Source organism: Typopeltis vanoorti, chromosome 25, assembly GCF_054136105.1.
Source record: "Typopeltis vanoorti isolate ZY-2024b chromosome 25, IOZ_Tvanoo_1.0, whole genome shotgun sequence".
NCBI classification, from domain to species: Eukaryota; Metazoa; Arthropoda; class Arachnida; order Uropygi; family Thelyphonidae; genus Typopeltis; species Typopeltis vanoorti.
Window position 1 is genome coordinate 48911331 of NC_143573.1, and position 22872 is coordinate 48934202.

Sequence of the window (22872 nt, forward strand, 5' to 3'; positions counted from 1 at the left end):
CCTAATTTCCTCGTTTTTAATATGATATTGCCATTGATGACATCTGTTCACGCCCCTCATCTTTCTCAGGACTCTCATATCTGTGGACTCTAGTCTTTGGTCAAGTGTTTTATTTCTAACCCAGCTCTCAGATTCATAAGTTAAAATTGGTTTAAACACTATGTTGTATTCAGCTAATTTAGTGTTTTGACTAATTTTTCTCTTATTCCATATAAGAGAAAAATTTATTCAGTTGACTTCCTACCATACCAGATTTATTGATTCTGTTGTCTATTTCCATATTTAATTTACCATCTTCCCTAAAAACCATGCCTAAGAAGCTGAAATATTTTATTATGGGTTGTCCATTCACAATACAGTTGATATTTTGAATGCTTCTGCCTATTTTCATTGTCTTGTTATTATGACCTTCACACCATATCTATAACAACAGTTATTCAACTTATTCAAGGAATCTTGCAGACGTGTAGCGGATTTATTTAGAAGTATAACACATCTGCATAAAGCAAAGAGCTGAGATTAACATCTCCAATTTTGATATCAGGTTTAATACTGCTTTCCTTCATAATGTGATCCATACAGATAATGAATAAAAGAGGGGATAATGTACATCCTTGTCTGATACCAGATTTAACTATCTTCCTGTACTTCCTTCAATTCTAACTGCTGACTAACAACTCAAATAACGGCTAAGTATTGCTTGATATAATGCCCCACTGACACCATACAATTGCAGCATTTTGAATAGCTTCTCTCTCTCTCTCTCATGGCAATTTGTCATATGGTTTTTCCAGATCTACAAAACTTAAATACAGATCTTTGATATATTCTCATGACATCTCAACTATTTGTCAAAAAGTTAAAATCTGATCCTGACAGCCTCTATTTGGCCTGAATCCAGCTTGTTCTTCACCAAGCTTCCATTCCACAATCCATCTCAACTGTTTCTCGAGTATACTTGCATAAATCTTACCAGGAACACTCAGTAGAGAAATACCTCTGTAATTCTCTCATTTAGTTTTATTTCCTTTTTTATATATATGAGTAGTATGAGAGCTCTACTCCAATCTTCTGGAATTCATCTCTCTGTCCAGGCCTTCTGAAGTATACAGTGCAGTCACTGTAAGACTTTTACACCTCCATACTTGAGCATTTCTGGTTGAATATCATCTACTCCTGCTGCCTTTTCACATTTCTGGCTTTTGATGGCTTCTTCTACTTCAAGTATGGATATATACTACTCCTGATTACATGCCTGGTCAGTGTTTTTTACCACTGTGCTGTCACTGATTGTTTCATTTAGCAATTTTTTGAATTACTCCATACTTCAAGGATATCTTTTTCTCCAGTTTTCCATGTCACTTTTATCATCTTAAATTCCTTTTAAACACTCTTTCCTCCATTTCTGAGCCTCTTCAACAACCTCCAGAATACATTGCCACCTTCTTGATATTTATTTTCTATGTTCTTACCAAAGTCTTCCCATGACTTTTATTTAGCTAGCTTTACACTGTGTTTAGCTTTCTTACATTTGTCTCTGTATTCTCTAAGAGAACAAGCTGACTAATTTGTCACGAACTTTTGATAATCTTTCTTTTTTTTTTTTGCTTCAATGCCTCTTTAACTTCCTGTGTCCACCACAAAGTTCTGATTTTTCTATCCTTGCAGACAACCTCACCACATGCCTCTCTAGCTGAATCAATCAATGATTTCTTTAGGGTTTGGCAATGAATTTCGTAGGTTTGGTTCCTGTTCTGAAACTCTTTCATTTTTTCTTGAATAATGTTTGTGTATTTTAGTCTACAGTTCATATCTGAAATCTGCTGAACTTTTATTTGCTTTAAAACTTTCTTACATGTTTTTGTTTTCAGTGTGAAATTCAATTTTATTCTGCTCAAGACTAAATGGTGATCACTTCCAATTTCAAATCCTCTGCACACTCTGGTGTCCTGCACGAGGGTTAATACATCACTATCAACAACAACATAGTCAATGAGACTTTTCTTATTCCTTGCCTCTACTCTTCATGTGAATTTGTGCACATTTTTATGTTGGAACATGGTGTTAGTAATAAACAGTCCATGTCCTGAGCAGAAATCCAAAAGGTATTTGCCATTATTATTAATAGCTTTGCTTTTCTCCAAATTTTCCCAAAACATTTTTGTATGTCTCACAATCATTTCCTACTCTGCTATTTAGATCCCCAACAAGGACCAACTTTTCATTTTTCATTATGTCAGTTGCTTTCTCTAAAGCCTCAAAAAATTCCTCCACTTCTACCTTAGCAGAAACTTCTGTGGAACAATAGGCATATATAAGTCTCATTGTCCAGTTCCCCAATGTGATATTTGCCCACATCACTCTACTTGATATCGCCTGCCATTCAAGAAGGTTAGCTCCATATATAGTGTTGAAAACTATGGTTACTCCTTCTTTTCCTTGATTGTCATTGCCTGAGTATAACATTTTGTATTTATTGCTCAGAAAGATCTCACCAGTTTTTGTCTTTTTTGTTTCAGTCACTCCCCCACCCCTATTATGTCGATCTGGTATTTATCCAATTCCTCAACTAATTCAATTTCTTTGCCATTCAGGCTTCTTATTGGAAGTTTTCCCACTTGGTTATACTATAATTTAAAGATACAAAGAAATTATATACTTGGTTTAATCCTTTTCCAAGCATAAGCAAATTTGTACCTGAAATATAACCAGGACTAGGGCAACTCGTATAATGAATCTAACGACTTCACTTCACTTACCTTAGTATCCCATAATGCAAAGCACATATCCTTACAGGTATGTATAATGCTATGCATTATGGGAAGGGTCACTACCCAGAGACCGGTTTCTTCCTTTATTGAGGTGTCATCAGTGGGAGCCAGATCCAGAGGTGATACTAAGGTTGAAGTAATGCAGAAGTCATATTTTCATATACGAGTTGCCAAAAGATGTCACACCTTATTATTAAAATTTTCTGGATTAGAGATAGTTGTTGGAAATAAATGTTTGTATATAATTTCTTGGTATCTTTAATTTATAGTGTAACTAAGTGGAAAAACTTCCATCAACTATCTATAATCCAGAGAATTTTAATAATAATGTGCAACACCTTTTGGCAATTCGTATATGAAAATATGACTTCTGCATTACTTCAACCTTAGTATCATGGATCAGAATCGAGTCGATCCATATACAGTAGTGATATACCGTAAGTTTGCGTGATGATGGCTGATACAGCCTGATCGTGCCGATTAAAGCGTTCTTCATTTTGTGAAATATCAAGGTAAGACTTTGATTTAGATGCAATTTAATTGCTATTGCTTCATTTAGCCTACGCTTGGTATTGCTGGCAGTCCTTTGCGGCTGCAGGATAGTCTACAAAATTTCTGCTGGCAGGTCTTGAGACCTGCAGGATTTTTATTAGCGCTCATACACAGTTAAAACGATATGAGCGTACCTGACCTAGACGTATTCACTGATTTGCTCGATAAAGAGCCGGCTCTTGTACTTTTTGATAAACTCCAAAAGAAGTTCAAGCTGACATGGCCTGCTAGCATGATCGACCCTGACATCATTATCGAGTCACTTGATAAAAGGCTAGCACTCACTTTTATTAAAAAGTTTCTCAAAAAGTTTGAATGGGATTGGCCCAGCTACTTAAACTTATATTCTTCACCCGAAGTCAACATTGAAGAAAATGAAGACTCTCTCCTCAAATGGAGGAAAAACTCAATCTAGTTGTCTCTACCTCTAATCCTTCTGATCAAGGAGAAATCCACGCTCGTAAGAAGAGAAAAATGCTGCTGAGCCAACAAATGATGTTGGTATGGACGAGGATGTTCCCATTTCAGATCCTTCTGCCTCCCCCAATGAAAAGGTGCCACCGATTATCCTAAGAGAAAAGCAGAGATGGACAACACTAAGAACCATCATGGCTAACTTACAAATAAGTTATAGATCTGCTAAAAATGTAGACGAAGGCATAAAAATTCAGCCCGCCACAGTGGCTGATTATAGAAATCTTACAAAGGAGCTGGACACAAGAGGAACACAACACAATATCACACATTCTCACTTGCCTCCGGAAAAAATCTGAAAGTGGTCCTACGAGGAGTCTCCGAGGATATTGACACAGATGAAATAGTTACTGACCTTAACTTACAGGATCTACCTCCTATAAAGGTCACTAGAATGTTTAGATCAAATAAGATGCCAATGCTTTTAGTCTTAGTAGAAATTCATAATATTTACAAAGACATATACAATCTAAAATCAATCTGTGGACTCAAAATCACCCCAGAACCATTGAGAAAGAAAGCATCTTCTGGGCAGTGGCTGCAGATGCCAAAAATTTGGCCATGCCCAGAAGCTACACAAAGCTCAGTTTAGATGCCTAAAATGCAGCGAGAATCTCCCCACAAACACCTGCGCCAAGCCAAAATCCACCCCGGCTAAGTGCACTAATTGTGGGGGTCCTCATCCTGCTAATTATAGAGGGTGTATACATCACCCCAAAAACAGATGGAATGATCCAAATAATCAATCTACCTCATCATCTAGTGCGAGAGTTCCTGAAGCTCAGGCTCCTCAGTCCTCCAAGAGTGAGAACATGACAACAGGTGCTTGCCCATCATTAATTGAGCCCCTTAAGAAAATGAATCTTCAACATCAAGCAAGAACAAATGCTGATGTGGCCCGCTCCAAACAGATAGTACAAACCCAGAACCTGACTAATCCACATTCAAATCTATCAGCTATTATCACCTCTTCTCTTGCAAACATGCAGCAGGATTTCAGCAACTCAAATCCATCACTAAGTGTTACAATAAGATTCTTATAGCAAACCCAATCCATATTATCTGCACTCTTTGATGGAGAGGAAAAAAATCACCCAGATTCGCTTAGGATTATTGCTTGGAATGCCAACGGTATCAAAAATAAACTGTTAGAAATCCAGGAATTCAATAATAGATACAACCCAGATATATTTCTAATTAATGAAACTCGCCTGAGGCCTGCTGACACGCTAAAAATCAGAGGGTATCAGATTTACAGAAACGACAGACTTGGGTATAGAGGTGGAGGTACAGCCACCCTTATCAAAAACTATATTAACCACTATTCAATAACCAACCCCACAACCACCAACCTCGAAATCACAGGAATTAATGTCCTCACAAACTCAATTGGAAACCTTAAAATTTTTTCTGCTTACAACCCTCCATTAAAGACATTATTGACCTCAGATCTGGATGCCATCCTTGGAGTAAAAGGACCGGTCGTCATCGCTGAAGACTTCAATGCAAAACATCCTGCTTGGAACAGTAAATCTACCAATAAAAATGGTCGCATCCTTTCCAGCTACACAGGATCAAACTATGCTGTTGTGGCTGGACCTACCAAACCAACTCATCTCAGTACGTCTGCCACTGCTGACATCCTGGATATAGCTATCCTGTAAGACATTCAACTACAGTACAGCCTTAAATCACCAAACGAGCTATCGTAGGATCACAATCCAATTCTACTGCAATTGGGAGAACAAGAATGCCTGTCTCCTCCCTCTCATTCAGGCATATCGTGGGAGAGATTGTCTAAAGCACTTAGGGATCAAATTGGACCTGTCCCTCACATATGCACACCAGAAGATGTGGAATCTACAGTGACTAGTCTCACCCAACAGATTAAGTCTGCTATAACGGTTGCAACTGTCCACAAACCTATTCCCAAGCCTGGTCGTTTGCCTGAGGATACAATGGACCTGATCAGAGAGACGAACAGAGCTAGGAAGAGATTTCGTAACACTCGCGCACCTCAGGACAAAAGTCCTTAATAGATTGAACAGGGCAGTGAGAGATGCACTTAAAACTCATAGAAACCAGGTATGGGATGAAAAGTTAGCCCCTATCTCACCTATTGATCACTCTATCTGGGGATTACTGAGAAGCATCAGAAATAAAAACAGATCCCCCCCATAATCTCTAACCAGAGTCTAGTTCACACAGATGCAGACAAGGCAGAAGCCATAGTAAAAAATCTAGAGGAGCAGTGCAAACCTTCACGGGACAACTTAGATTTCAATCACTTATATAAAATCCACAGACAAGTCAGACACGTATTAAAACTCCCAGATACCAATGCAGACCATATTGCACCCACATCACCTGCTGAAATATATGATATTATTAAAAAACTAAAGAACAATAAAGCTCCTGGACCAGACGGTATCTCAAATAGAGTGATCAAGCTACTGCCTCGAAAAGCTGTAGTGCACTTGACCAGTATAATAAATGCAATTTTAAGATTTCACTATTTTCCTTCCACCTGGAAACTGGCTGATGTAATTCCTATACATAAGCCAGGCAAAGACCCACAAAAATCAGCAAAATTATCGTCCAATCAGTCTCATCTCCAATCTGGGTAAGGCTGCGGAGAAGGTCATCCTCTCACGACTCCAAACCTCAGTAAATGACCTAAACATCCTCCCTAAAGAACAATTTGGTTTTCGGCAACACCATAGTACTATCCAGCAAATCCAGAGAATTGTCGAATACATCACCACCAGCTACAACTGGCGCCAGTGTACAGGAGCTGTTTTCCTAGACCTATCCAAAGCATTTGACAAAATCTGGCATTTTGGACTCCTGCACAAACTTACCTCAGCCGGTACCTTCCTAAAAATGGTTCATCTAATCCATTCATATCTTCAGAATAGATCAATGCAAGTTAAAATCAACAGTTCTACATCGTCCCAGCACCATATCTTTGCCGGAGTGCCGCAGGGATCTCTACTGGCTCCATTGTTATTTTCTGTATACATGTCAGACATCCCGCACAATCCGATGACTTCCATTTTGGCCCTGTATGCAGACGATACGGCAATACTAACCTGATCTCTCAGACCCCATTTCATTACCAGAAAGCTTCAAGAAAACCTTCTAAAGCTGGAGGGTTTGTTCTCCAAGTGGAGATTGGAAGTCAACCCCTGAAAAGCTCAGCCGTTCTTTTCTCAAAAAGGCCAATGTCTCCTGTAGGAGATGTGTTACTATTCAATACTAAAATTCCTTGGCAGACAGAAACAAATTACCTGGGTGTAATTCTCGACAAAAAGCTATCTTTCAACCAACACATCAAGTCTGCATGCACAAAGGCATAGCTCAGATCTATCTGCTAATTAATAGAAATAGTAAGCTCAGCAACAGAATCAAATTGTAACTATACCAGATGACGATTCGTCCTATAATCACCTATGCCTCTCCAGCCTGGAGCCACACCTCTAATACTAACATTATCAAGATACAACAAGTGCAGAACAAGTGCCTGAGAATGATTCTGAACGCCCCTTGGTATGTTAGAAACAATCAACTTCATAGAGATACAAATATTCCCTATATTTTTCTCTTTTCTACAATCCTTAGCATCCAAGTTTTTCCTAAAGACGTCCACACACCCCAATGATTTGGTTCAGCAAGCTGCAGCATACGAGGCAACAGACATATTCAAATATAGAAGACCAAAAGCTATATTAGTCTCCTATAGCGATGCATAATCTCCATGCCCATTCAGGGCGAGCAAACTGCTCATAAATTTTACCCTCACTGTAACCACAACAGATAGCGGGGAATATGAAAAGCATCTTGCTTCACCCCTAAAGACATAAATGTCAATTGTCTTAGTATCACCTATGGGTATGGCTCCCACCCTCAATAAAGGGCGAAACTGGTCTGGGTAGTGACCCTTCCCATAATGCATAGCATTATACATACCTGTAAGGATATATGCTTTGCATTATGGGATATTAAAGCCAGTGATTTGAAGTCATTAGCTTCTATATACAAGTTGCCTTAGTCCTGATTATATTTCAGGCACAAATGTTATTTGCTTACACTTGGAAAAGAATTAAACCAAGTATATAATTTCTTGGTATCTTTAATCAGGCTTCTTATGTTAATAGAACCGATTTTGAACTCTTTTGATATTGAGTTGGGACCAAAATGTTAGATACAAAAATACTGGAATGCCGACAAGTAACAGACTAATTTACAGGAAAACTGATGGCAGGAGATTAGTAATAATGTAACCTTAATCACGTCATAGTAGCCTGAACACCTTGTTGTTTGAGTCTCAACACATGGTTTCTGATGAGTGGAAGAAAAGTAAGATGATTCCAATATATGAGGGTAGAGCTAGGACTGAAGTAGCAAATTATAGACCAATCAGGATCTCTGACAGAATCATCAACGTTTTGGAGAGGCTGATTAGTAACTACATCTAGAATGACAGCAGACCATGATATACCTCTGGGTCTTTTGAAGACATCTGATAGGATTCCACATGTGAGGTTCTTATACACACTCAAATAGATGCATAAAAAATAAACTTGTGACAGTGATAGGAAGGTGGCTGACTGACAAGTTCAAAATTCAGCAGATTAAAAAAACTTTGTTTGAATTTTAAAAAATAGAATGTCTACTGAATTGATGAAATAGAATGCCTATTCCATTTAATTACACAATTAATCTGTTGGCTACATTTCATTTTAATTAGCAATTCATTTCTGGACACATGTATAAGAAAGTCTTATTGGAACTTCCTAAAAAACAAATCCTCTGGGCCAATTCTTAATTTTTCTCCCAGTCCATGTGTTACTTGGATGCTGATACTTTCCTAAATTCCAGCTGTCAATCTTCCAAATCTCTTTGCGAAGCATATGCTACAAATATCAGGTCTCTAGTAAGTACAATTTAATGTTAAACATTTTTTCATTTTTTAAACATATAAATATCAATCTTTAAAAAGACACATGGCAAGTGCCTTTCCTTTGTACTTGGTTGCAAAGTATATATCATACTTCACAACAAATTATATTGTTTTAATCCATTACCCAAGTATAAGCAAACAAGATCTACATGACAAGTTTACTTGTATATAGAGACTACTGACTTCATACATTTATGCCACAAGTTTTAACCTTTACTGATGAGATCTCAATAATGGTTGAAACTGGTCTGGGGAGTGACCTCTATACACAAGCAGACTTGTCATAAAGATACTTCATGTACAAACTTTGTTTGCTTATGAAATATGATATGCTTTGCAGCCAAGTGAAAAAAAAAACTTCTCCAACTATCTCTGATTAAGAGTTTTAATAATTGTTGATACAAAATTTTACTACTTGTATATGGAAAATATGATTTTGCATTGATTTAATCTCCTTGGTATCTCCCTGGGTTTAGTTCTTCCATTGATGAGATTTTCATTCCGGAGTGACCCTTTCCATAATGGATAGTAAAATGCACATTCAAAAGGAAGTGTGCTTTACATTATTGGAAACTGAGTCAATACTGAGCCTATATAAGAAGACTTGTCATGAAAATGCTTCATGTGCAAATTTTGTTTGTTTGCATTTGGGTAATTGATAAAAACAATAATTTCAAGTCAAGTATAATATGGCAAATGTTAATAGTATGGTATTATGAACTTGTAAGAGTTTCAACAGGAAAAAATATATATATCATAAAATAAAATTTTAAGATCCATAATTGAAAATTATGATTATTTTTACAATACTCAACAATTTTATCTGAAAAGATTAAAAGCTAAAAATTAAGTGAAACTAAAGAAACTAGGTAAAAATAAATAATTACAGAAAAAAAAAAAAAAATATATATATATATACACACACACATTCTGTATATATAAAACTAATAAAAATGGGGGTCCTTACCCACCCATGGTATAAATGTACTATAGGTTTATTAATAGCCGTTCATGGGTGGGAACCACATATAAATTGACCTGAGACTAGTTTTTTATCTATTTTCTTTCAACATGTCTAGATTTCTACAATCTATAGATAACTAGTAAATCTGACAACTATTTGTTTTCAGTTTGGTGAGTATAACTTGCTATATACTATATGCTTAAAAATAAGATTAGGAATAGTGACAGAACATAACACCTTTAAAAAATAGTTTATTTTCTTTTTTTCATTATTGGCTAGCAACTTTCTTATAAGGTAGTATAATCATTTAAACAGAACAAGATCCCAGTGATTATCAAAGGTATTTTAAAAAAAATGACAAGGGAAAGGATGAGGAAAGTATAAAGTATTAAGGCAACAGTGTGTGTGTGTGTGTGTATATATTATTATTAATTTTTTCTGTCAAGTGCATGTGTTTTCATACTGCGTTTGTTTGTTTGTAGGATGAAAAGAGTTGCTCAGGGAGGAAACTTAGCAGTAATTAAAAAACCATAGACGAGTCCTCTCATTAGAAAAAAGATGGACCACTCTTTTGAAGGCAAGTGTAAAGCATAATAAAACTACTCAACATCAGAAGAGTCAGCTGATGCAGTCAAGAATGCCTTGGAAAATAAATTAGTAATCAAACAGAACAAACAAGTTTATATTTTCAAATCTTATTTTCTTCAAGGATTAAGCATTTTCCTGTTCTGGCTTCACTGGTCTTCCTCTCTCTCTTTCCCTTTAGTCTATATCTATCTATCTCTTTTGGTAGCCAATATCTTTTCATCCTAGATAGATGTTCTTTCCGTTTCTCTCTATATTTTTTGATCTTTTCATTTATGTTATATATATCTAATTCTTTCCTGATGTCTTCGTTTCTTATATGGTCCACTTTTGTGCATCCTTTAACTGTTCTTAAAAATCTCATCTCTGCAGCTTGTATTTTACTTTCATCTTTCTTTTTAACCATCCATGTTTCTGAACCATATAAGAGTGGCCATTACATCATAAAATTTCAGTTGAGTTTCTCATCTTTTTTTTTATATTATTATTCAGTGTCCTCTTTCAGAAAATTTTCAGAATTTTTGAAAATTTCTTTTCTGAAATTTCTTTATTTTTTCATCTATATCTTTATCATTCAGATAGATTATTATACAGTCTAAATAATTAAAGAAAATATTAGAAATAAGAATAGAAAAGAACATTTTATTTTCTAAAACTATTTTTGATCTAACATGATCCGACCTTTAAATGCCATGACTTTTGTTTTCTTTTGTCAAATTTTTAGATTGTATTGTTCGCTTATTTTTTTTAATTTGTAAATTGACTTTTGAAGGTCATCTTCATAGTCTTATAATATAATCTGATCATCTGCATACAGCATTGTATTGATAACAGTTCTTCTGGTTAACTGGATACCTTGTTTTATTGTGTTTTCCATATTTTAATAATCTGATCAATATATATATATTATTAGAATGCTGATTTACTCTGTTTGTTATCATATTGTTAAATATTTAATGACTGAACGGCGAAGATTTTAAAATCTAAACTTTAATAGATCACACAAGTAGTTTCGTCGAAAAGCTGACTTCGTCAGGTGTAAAACAACATAAAAATATATAAAACAGAAAGATCATAAAAGCATTGCATTTCTAATACAATGGAAAATGACAATTACCTGTAATTAAAGTTTAAATGAGAGACTAAGTTCTAGTTGAAGCCTAACAACTTTTAATTTTACAACCTAAGTTACAGTTTCCCAGACTCTCACAGTTCTGCCATTCAATATTGGGGCGCATGCGATTTCACATGCACACATGTGCGTGACGCTTCAACTAAAACTCAGTTTCCAATTTAAACTTTAATTACAGTTAACTGTCATGTTCCGCTGTATTAGAAATGCAATGCTTTTATGGTCTTTCTGTTGTATATATATTTATTATTTATTATATTTGTTATTATTTATGCTATTAAAGTTTTGATTTTAAAATCGTCAACATTCATCATTAAATATTTAACAATATGATAACAAATCGAGTAAACCAGCATTCTAATAATAATTATATTCCTGATGAAGAGGATACCCAACATTTTATCAAAGTATACCAGAAGACCGTGAAGAGTATTGGACTTTTCATCAACCGACTGATTTTCTTAAAACGTTGTAAGTTCCACTCCATTATTCCTAGATTTATTCAATTCAAAGAGAACATTAAAACAGAACAGGCCCAAAGAATTTACCGCAAAGCTAAATTAGAACTCCTTTCTGAAAGGATCTGTAATACTAAACGTACTTTGGCATCCTTGTTTTCCAAAAAATCTTCGCTAGAAAGTCGATTAGAAGTCTCCTTTGCCAATGTCTCCTGGAACAACACTAAAAAGATTAGCAACCTTTTGGCAAGTGAAGCACAAAACATCAACAAATTAAAACTTATTAACAAGTTCAATTCTCTTAAACGTCTACAGGAACAATCCTCCTTTACCAATCGTTCTCTCACTCATAACAAAGTGGTTGTTAATAAATCTTCCCATGACCTCAGAGCCAAGAAGAAAATGTCCTTTCTAGAGGCCTCAATTTTGTTCTTTCTCCAAGATCCATTCCAAAAGAATTCTTCCTTACAAAAATCGAAAAGGCTGCCTCTCTACTCCCAACCCACGATGCGAATTCACTTCGCATGGAATCCATTTTTGCAATTAACAGTCCCAAACCTCCTGCAGACAACATTCTTCCCTGTGAACGACAAGCCCTAAAACAATCAAGACATCATAATCCTCCAAGCTGACAAAGGAAATGCTACAGTAATTCTTAATAAAATGGACTACCGCAACAAAATCTTTGAGTTATTAGACTCAGACACTTACTCTCAGCTTGATAGAGACTCCACTAGGGAGCTTCACAACCGCACTAATAATCTTCCGAGAACTACTACAGAATTATCAAGAAATATCCGCCTTTCTCTCCATTCACTTCATCCACTTATTCCCTGACTATGGTCTTCTGAAGATACATAAGGAAGATACTCCTTTAAGACCTATAGTCGAAGGTATAGACTCACCTACATACAACTTGTTGAAGTATCTCGCTTCTTCATTGAAATGCCTCACAGGTAAATCTTCTTCTTTCTTAAAAACTCAGCAGACTTTGTATCCAAGATGAAAGATGTCAAACTCAACAACTCTGATATTATGGTCAGTTTTGACGTTGTATCTCTCTTTACTAATGTACATATCCAAGATGTTCTTACTCTTTTAAAAAACAAGGTTTCAAAAAAGATCTTCGCATTAGTATATTGCTGTGTCAATTCGGGCTATTTTAAATTTGGAAGCATGATTTACAAATAAAATACCAGATTAGCCATGGGTAGTCCATTATCTACGGTGCTTGCGAACATCTTTCTTGAAGATTTCGAAGAAAAGGCTATTTCTTCTGCTTCGTTGAAACCAAAGATTTGGCTATGATATATAGATGATGTTTTCCTGATTTGGGAATATGGCCGAGTTTGAAGTGAACACAGAAGTGGACAGTTCTCTTTCTTTTTTAGATATTAAATTAACGAGGACAACTGAAAAACGTTGAATTCGCCATCTTTAGAAAACCTATGCATACCGATAGGTACTTACAGGCGGACTCTCACCACTATCCCCCACAGAAATTTGGCATCATCTCTACTCTTGCTCAACAGACCAGATCCTTGTTAACAGACGAACAAAAGCTTAAAAATGAACTAAAACACCTCCAAAGAACCTTCAAACGAAATGGATACTCTGAGAAAAGTATAAACAGACTTCTTTTTCACTGTCACCATCAACCAACAAATGAAGATAAGGCTAATTTTAAAGTCTGCATCTCCTTACCTTATATTAGTTCTCTCTCCCCAAAACTGGCAAAAATCTTAAAGAAATACAACATCAAGACTTTTTCCACAACCTTACCCAAACTCTGGGCAATTTTAAGCCACCCAAAAGAAAAACATCACAATCTTTGGTTTCCTGGTGTCTACAGAATTATTTGTGATTGCAGTAAACCGTATTATGGTCAGACTGAAAAATCAATCCTTCTACGCTTAGAAGAACACAAGAGACTTATCTTACAGCAGAATTCGGGCCAGTGCCCTGTCCAGCCATATATTGTTTTCTACAAACACCAATGATGAAGGTCTCCAGCATCAAATACACTGGGATTTAACAACCAATTCAGAGACGTTAAGACGAACTAGAGAGACGAATTCTAGAATTGAAAGAAATAGTTCTTGATGCATCCCACATGAATAACAACCTAAGTTACAGTTTGCCAGAATCTCACAGTCCTGCCAATCAATATTGGCGCACATGCGATTTCACATGCACGCATGTGCATGACGCTTCAACTAGAACTCAATTTCCCATTTAAACTTTAATTACAATTAATTGTCATGTTCCGTTGTATTAGAAATGCAATGCTTTTATGGTCTTTCTGTTTTATAAATTTTTATGTGTTACATCTCACAAAGTCGGCTTTCCAACAAAACTAGTCATGTGATCTATTAAAGTTTTGATTTTAAAATCTGCAGCATTCAGTCATTAAATATTTAACAATATATATATATATATATATATATATATATACATATATATATATACATACATACACATACTGGGGGGGGGGGGGGGCAGGAGACAAAAAAACGTTTTAAATTTCGGCTTATCCTTTTATATATATAGGGTAGATATATATATATATATACAGGGTGTTCAGGATAAATTTGACATATTTATAATTAATTATATTTTTCCGTAAGTTACATGTATTAACACACACTTCTCTTCATTTAAAAGTTTGGACCCTTCTTCATTCATATACAAGATGTCAGAAAGGATGGATAGCTGGAACCCACCTGAATCATGGAAGAGAATAACTTGTATCATGATGATTCGTGCCCGCCATCAAAATAAGGATATTACGACTGCTGCCCAATGCTCCCTGAATACAGTAAAAACAATCAGGCATGAACTAGAGACTTGCAATGGTGACTACGAGGATGTAGCAAGAAGAAAGATCCCTAGCAGACGATCTGATTGCGTTCGTACAGCAGAATTCCTCGCAAATCTGCAGGAACAGGTGTTGAAGAACCCTGGCATTGGAATTCGGGCTTTGTTCGTGGAGTTGCTAACTGTAGTCAAGCCCTGGATAACAAGGGTAGCCAATGGTAGGCCGTATGTATGGCAGCAGGATTCGGCCCCTTGCCACACCTCTGGGAAAAGTCAAAAATGGTTGTCTGAAAATTTCTACGACTTCACCAGTCCAAATGTTTGGCCTCCAAACTCCCCAGACCTTAACCCCATGGATTATTTTGTATGGGGCGCAGTTGAAAAAGACACCAATCGCACTTCCAGTAATACAAAAGCCCAGTTAATGGATAAAATTAAAACAGTTTTTGCGGCCCTTCCCAGGGAGACTGTAGCATCAGCTTGTTCGAGGTTCCGAAGCAGAATTGAAGCTGTGATCGATGCTAATGGTGGTTATTTTGAGTAAATCTTGTTGATAGTATTGTAATTAACTCTGCCTGTAATGTTTTTTTGTCAATTCATTAAATTTAATAGATACAAAGAAGATTTTCTTTTTCCTTACGAAACTGTCAAATTTATCCCGAACACCCTGTATATATATATTGGAAATAAGCTACATCCCTGTCTAAGGATGATCCTTGATTAACTTCAGTCTCTACTGTTAATTTATTACCCAACTGTAATATTTTTGTATCTTTATATAAACTTTGTATGGCTTGTACTAAATGTAATGGATATCCTTGTTTTTTCATTATATTCCATAGTTTTTCTTTGTATATTTTATCAAAACCTTTCTCGTAATCTATAAAGACCATATGAGCCTCAAAATTAAATTTTCGTCTTTTTTCAATAATTTGTTTTAGTATAGAAATATTGTGTATACATGATCTTCCATGTCTGAAACTATTTTGTTCTTCTGAGAGTAGATTGTTTGCAATATATTCAGGATTTTACTGTAAATTTTGTAACCTGTATTTAATAAACTTATTCCTCTATAATTTCAACAATCATCTCTGTTTCCTTTCTTAAATATAAATATAACCTTAGCTTTTAACCAATCTGATGGAACCTGACATTTCCTCCAACAGTACTTTATTCATTTTAAGAATCTGTAATAATGGGGTGCTTAAGGGTCAAAGCTGTATAACTGAGAGGAGACCTCCACATAGCCTTTAAAGGAATGCGGAGAACCGACCAGGGCTTCTGACCTAATGTCCAATCCTCACCTTCTCGTGGTGCACCCTGTTGGGTATCTACTTTGATACTGAACGAACGAGGATAGCTGGCAATTTGGGATTTAGCTGACCAAATTGTATTCTTATTGGTTAAACCAAAATAAAAAATGATGGTACAACATGACAAAATTTCATGCCGGCTGGGGCGTCGCCCGGTTAAACAAGGCCCCCGTTGTTTTTGCCAGGGAACCAGGGCGAACAGCGAAAAGTCAGCTACTGGAACAAATCTGAAAACAAACCCCAACTCAACATCACCAGAGTTAAAGATCGGTACTATCAACGTAAGAAGCCTGAATGGCAAAGAAATGGAGCTAGCTGAGGAATTAGATAAGTACCAGATCGACATAATAGGGGTGACTGAAACAAAAAAGACCAAAACTGGTGAGATCTTTCTGAGCAATAAATACAAAATGTTATATTCAGGCAATAACAATCAAGGAAAAGAAGGAGTAGCCATAGTATTCAACACAAAATACGAGGCTAATCTTCTTGAATGGCAGTCAGTCTCAAGTAGAGTAATGTGGGCAAATATGAGAATGGGGAACTGGACAATGAGACTTATTTGTGCCTATGGTCCCACAGAAGGTTCTACTAAGGTAGAAGTGGAGGAATTTTTTGAGGCTTTAGAAAAAGCAACTGACACAATGAAAAAGGAAAAGTTGGTCCTTGTTGGGGATCTAAATAGTAGAGTAGGAAATGATTGTGAGACATACAAAAATATTTTGGGAAAATTTGGAGAAAAGAGCAAAGCTAATAATAATGGCAAATATCTGTTGGATTTCTGCTCAGGACATGGACTGGTTATTACTAACACCATGTTCCAACATAAAAATGTGCACAAATTCACATGGAGAGAAGAGGCTAGGAATAAGAAAAGTCTCATTGACTATGTTATTGTTGATAGTGATGTTTTCTCCCTGGTGCAGGACACCAGAGTGTACAGAGGATTTGAAATTGGAAGTGATCACTATTTAGTCTTGAGCAGGATAAAATTGAATTTCATATTGAAAAGAATAACATGTAAGAAAGTTTTAAAGCGAATAAAAGTTGAGCAGCTCTCAGATGTAAACTGTAGACTAAAATACAGAAATATTATTGAAAAGAAAATGAAAGAGTTTGAGAACAGGAATCAAACCTTGGAGATTCAGTGGCAAACTCTGAAGGAAACATTGATTGATTCTGCCAGAGAGGCATGTGGTGAGGTTGTGTGCAAAGATAAAAAAATCAGAACTCCCTGGTGGACACAGGAAGTTAAAGAGGCAGTGAAGGAAAAGAAGAAAGCATATCAAAAGTTCCTGGCAAATAAGTCAGCTTTTACTCTTACAGAATACAGAGACAAATGTAAGAAAGCTAAACAGTGTGTAAAACTAGCTAAACAAAAGTCATGGGAGGACTTTGGCAAGAATATAGAAAATAAATATCAAGAAGGTGGCAAAATATTCTGGAGGTTGTTGAAGAAGCTTAGGAATGGAGGAAAGAGTGCTGTAAAAGGAATTAGAGATGATAAAGGTGAAATGAAAACAGGAGAAAAAGATATCTTTGAAGTATGGAGTAATTACTTTGAAAAACTGCTAAATGAAACAAGCAGTGATGACAGCACAGTGATAAAAAACACTGACCAGGCATGCAGTCAGGAATACATATCCATACTTGAAGTAGAAAAAGCCATCAAAGGCTTGAAATGTGGAAAGGCAGCAGGAGTAGATGATATTCGACCAGAAATGCTGAAGTATGGTGGTATAAGAGTCTTACAGTGGCTGCACTGCATAGTTCAGAAAGCCTGGACAGAGGGACGAATTCCCGATGATTGGAGTAGAGCTCTCATAGTACCCATATATAAAAAGGGAAATAAAACTGAATGTGAGAATTACAGAGGTATTTCCCTACTGAGTGTTCCTGGCAAGATCTATGCAAGTATACTTGAGATACGGTTGAGAAGAATTGTGGAAGAAAAGCTTGGTGAAGAACAAGCTGGATTCAGGCCAAATAGAGGCTGTCAGGATCAGATCTTCACTTTACGACAAATAGTCGAGAAAGCATGGGAATATAACAAAGATCTGTATTTAAGTTTTGTCGATTTGGAAAAGGCATATGACAAGGTGCCAAGAGAGAAGCTATTCAATACGCTGCAGTTATATGGTGTCAATGGGGCATTATATCAAGCAATACTTAGTCTTTATTTGAGTTGTGAGTCAGCAGTTAGAATTGAAGGAGGTACAGGAAGATGGTTTAATGTTAAATCTGGTGTGAGACAAGGATGTACATTATTCCCTCTGTTATTCATTATCTATATGGATCACATTATGAAGGAATGTGGTATTAAACCTGATATCAAAATTGGAGATGTTAATGTCAGCTCTTTGCTTTATGCGGATGATATTATACTTCTAAATAAATCCGCTACAAGTCTGCAAGATTCTCTGACTAAATTGAATAGCTGTTGTAATAGATATGGTATGAAGGTCAGCAATAAAAAGACAAAGACAATGAAAATAGGCAGAATCATTGAAAATGTCAACTGTGTTGTGAATGGAGAACCTGTGGAACAAGAAAAACATTTCAGCTACTTAGGCACAATTTTTACTGAAGATGGTAAACTAAATATAGAAATAGACAACAGAATCAGCAAAGCTGGTATCGTGGGAAGTCAATTGAATAAATTCATATGGAATAAGAAAGAAATTAGTCGGAACACTAAATTAGCTGTATACAAGACTGTGTTCAAACCAATTTTAACTTATGGATCTGAGAGCTGGGTCAGAAGTAAAACACTTGACCAAAGACTAGAGACCGCAGATATGAGAGTCCTGAGAAAGATTAGAGGCGTGAACAGATGGCATCAATGGCAATATCATATTAAAAATGAGGATATTAGGAAAGAACTTGACATTGTCAGCATCCAGGAATGCGTTAGCAGAGCTAATCTCAGATGGTATGGTCACTTAAATAGAATGGGAGAGGAAAGATTAGCAAAACAAGTGTTCTCTGCCAGGTTGGCAGGAAAACGACCCAGAGGAAGACCAAGATATAGGTGGATTGATACGGTACAAAGTGCCTTAGACGATAGAAATATAAGATCTGATAATGTTGGAGTCTTGACAAGTAACAGACTGATTTGGAGGAAAATTGTAGATAGGAAGTTAGTAATGATGTAATTTTTTCATGTAGTACTGTCATATCCTGTACACTGCTTGAGGGTACATGGCAGGAATTTGATGATGATGATGATGATGAGAATCTGTAATGTAAATATTCTCTGCCACATTTTCAAAGCTCTGTATTTATGCCATCTAATCCAATTGGATTTTCTATTTTTTGATACCTTTATTGCATCTTTTAGTTTTTCCAATGTTATTGGTTCTATATCAGTTTTGATTTCTTCATTATTATTTTCTTATTAAATTTTGGTCATACCATAAATTCTTATAATGTTCTATCTATTGTTTCCCTTATATTATGTTGATTTATGCTGTATCTTTCTTCATTGTTTAATTTCCTTAATATTTTGTAGGCTATGTCTTGTCTTCCATGTATGTCTTCTTCTATTTTATTAATAAATCTGTCCCAAGAATCTCGGTGAACTTTCTGTACTATGGTTTTATTTAAATTTCTTTTGTTTTTTCATATTTCTTTTGCATGCTTTTGAAGGAGTGAATTGTATGCCATTTGTTTTTCTTTAATTGCATTTTCTATATCTGTGTTCCAGATTTTTAATGTTTTTCTTTTTAATAATTCATTTTTCTTTCCAAGTACTTCAGAGGCTGCTTTATGGATTATCTTTATTAAAGTTTTCCATTCTTCTTCTATATCTTCACTGATTTGGGCTTCTTTTAGGTAATCTGTTAATCGTAATTGATATACCATTATAATAATTTCTTCTTGTAATAGATATACTTTGTATACTTGTTCTATTTCTTGTTTTTCCTTATTTACTTCCTTTCTCCATTTATCTAGTATTTCTATTTCAGAGTCTACTAAATAATGATCTGAAAAAATTTCACTTCCTCTGTAAACATGTACATCTCTCACACATGGAGCTAGTTTAGGATTAGTAATGATATAATCAATTATAGATCTTGTTCCTCTGCCATTCCAAGTATATTTATTTATATTATTTTTTTTTTTTGAAAAAAAGTACTTGTTATTTTAAAATTATTGGAAGAACAGAAGTCTAATAGTTCTTGAGCATTGCTATTCATGCAAATGTCTCCATATTTTCCTCAGACATTAGACATTTGGGATTGGATTATTTCCAACTCTAGCATTAAGATCTCCTGCTATTAATATATAGTCATTTTCATTACATTTATTTAACTGTTTTTGTAGTTCCTCATAAAACTGTTTTTTTCCTCCTTTTTTCAGAATTCTCTTTCCGACCTTCTTCAAGGGCTAATACTCCTACGATATTTAGGTAGCTTCTATTTGTTTTTAATTTAACTGTTATAATTTGATCATTTACAAATTTTCGTATTCTATTTTTCCATTTATTATCGATATTAAAATGCCACCCCACTAGAAGCTCTGATATGCTGGTCCACTCCACTATATAGCATAGTAAAACCATCCATGTATTTTGTTCCCTTTAATTTCTTTTTTTGTTTCTGTTATCATGACAATATTAATATTTTTAATTGTTTTACCAATTCTAATTCCTTTGTTCTTATGCTTCAATTCCATGTGGCTACTTTTAAAATGTTCACGATTCCCAACTGTTTACCATTATTCTTTCTTGGTCGTTTTCTGTTGTTTCTGTCTGGTGAATTTTCCAGTTCCAGCATAGAAATAGAAATTTTTTACTTGGTAAGGTAACCAGCCTTACACAAAACACCCAACCAACATTTGCAAATCAAAAGGATAAAAATGAATCTGAAGGAGAAAAGAGAAATACTCAAACAAAAGTAGGAAGGAAGACGCAGTAAATAAAGGAATACTATAATTTTTTGTTACCTTGAGTTGAACATACTGCATGTGGAAAAACAGAATAATATTGAAGTAACATAAGTCTAAAAGCACAATAACAGCAACAATGAAAAACTTTAAAACAAAGAAGTGACATATACATACACAAGATATATTTCATAATTAAAAAAAAAAAAACAGTAAGTTGATTAGCATAGATACTGTAATAAGCACCTATTCATAGACTTGCTACTTTGTTACATCATGCTGGTAACTGTTCTGGGCATCATACATACATACATGGTACAGGCATTCATTGCAGGGCAATATTGCTGTACGACTGAGGACAAGTTTTAACGAACAGACTATGTGATATGGGAAACACTAATGACAAAGGCAGAATACATTGACTACAACAAAGCAACACATTTTATGATTATATATATATACTGATCTTATTCTCAAAATCTGGAAATACTTCATGAAGTAGTCATTGTAAGAACATATTCTTCAACATCCCTATATAGTAGCAAATGAAAAACATGTTTATTTATCATATGATTAGGTTTAAAATACCAAGAAAAGGATTAAAAACAAAATCATCTCAATTAGAGTTAACTAATTAATATCAACTCAACAAATTTTAATGAATTCTAATCTCGTCCTTTACCATACATGAAAGATATTGCTAATGATCTGTAAATTTACTAAAATGAACAGAAAACTTACTCAGGATTAGATGATATGTTCAGACTTCCATGTATATCAAAAAGTATCTTCTTAATAAAGGCTAGTCTCTTCTCCTCAAATTCTTGACACTTATCAAAAACAACAGTCATATCTTCAATATATTTGGCATTATACTCATTGATCTCTTGCAATGATTGTTCATAACGCTCTTTTGTTCTTTGTACATCTTCTTTACATTTGGTAACTCGATCCTGAATCTTTTTTACCTAAAGAAATTAATAAATATTAACAACTTTTTTAATTAGTAAAGCTAATATAATAAAGTATGGAAGGTAAATAAATACAAAATGTTATATTCAGACAATAACAATCACGGAAAAGAAGGAGTAGCCATAGTTCAACACTAAATACGAGGCTAATCTCCTTGAATAGCAGGCAGTCTCAAGTAGAGTGATGTGGGCAAATATGAGAATGGGGAACTGGACAATGAGACTTATTTGTGCCTATGGTCCCACAGAAGGTTCTACTAAGGTAGAAGTGGAGGAATTTTTTGAGGCTCTAGAGAAAGCAACTGACACAATGAAAAAGGAAAAGTTGGTCCTTGTTGGGGATCTAAATAGCAGAGTCGGAAATGATTGTCACATATACTCTTTTGAGGCTGGTGTCGAGGCTAGTTGGTGAAAGGACGTACTGTCGGAGAGCTCCTGAAAGATTTGTGATTTTTGTTGATTTATTAATATTTTGTTAGATTTAATTGTGCAATTTTAGTATATTATTGTAGTTTTATTAGTGTAATTAGTGTACTAAAGTGTTTTATAACATAATCTATGTCGGGAAGTCACCGCTAGAGGGATTCGTAGTGTGTAGCGTTCGTGAAAGCTCCTGATAAGATAAGCGTTATTTTCAGTTATCGTTGATAAATTTACTTTAATATTGCGTAGTTTTGTTTGCTTTGCGTATCTTAGTACGTCTGTGTGTTTTTGGTGTTTATAATTTATAATTTGATAAAATACGTTACTAGTAAGTATGGCTCCAGTACGAAGGAAAATGGCAGCCAGTAATGATGGTTTGCCATCTTCTTTCAAGAACGGTAATGTAAAGGAGATGATTCAGTGTACTATCTGTGAACTGTACGCTTTGCGGAGTGAGTTCAGAGTGTGGTTAGATGATAATAAAGGAGTGAATGTGTGTAGAAAATGTAGGGAGAATGAGGAATTGAAGTGTATTTCGGATTGTGAGTATGATATTTTTGTC

At 35.2% G+C, this 22872-nt stretch overlaps 1 protein-coding gene across 2 annotated transcripts in view; it reads right to left on the reverse strand.

Annotated features, from left to right (window-relative positions):
- LOC150092728 (protein kinase C and casein kinase substrate in neurons protein 1-like) overlaps nucleotides 1-22872 on the reverse strand; it is a 214643-nt gene that overhangs the window by 79051 nt on the left and 112720 nt on the right. For both annotated transcript variants that reach the window (XM_090414551.1, XM_090414550.1), the window contains exon 5: nucleotides 21658-21884. In XM_090414551.1, coding sequence (XP_090270677.1) covers nucleotides 21658-21884 — 227 coding nt within the window. The remainder of the gene's footprint in view (nucleotides 1-21657; nucleotides 21885-22872) is intronic.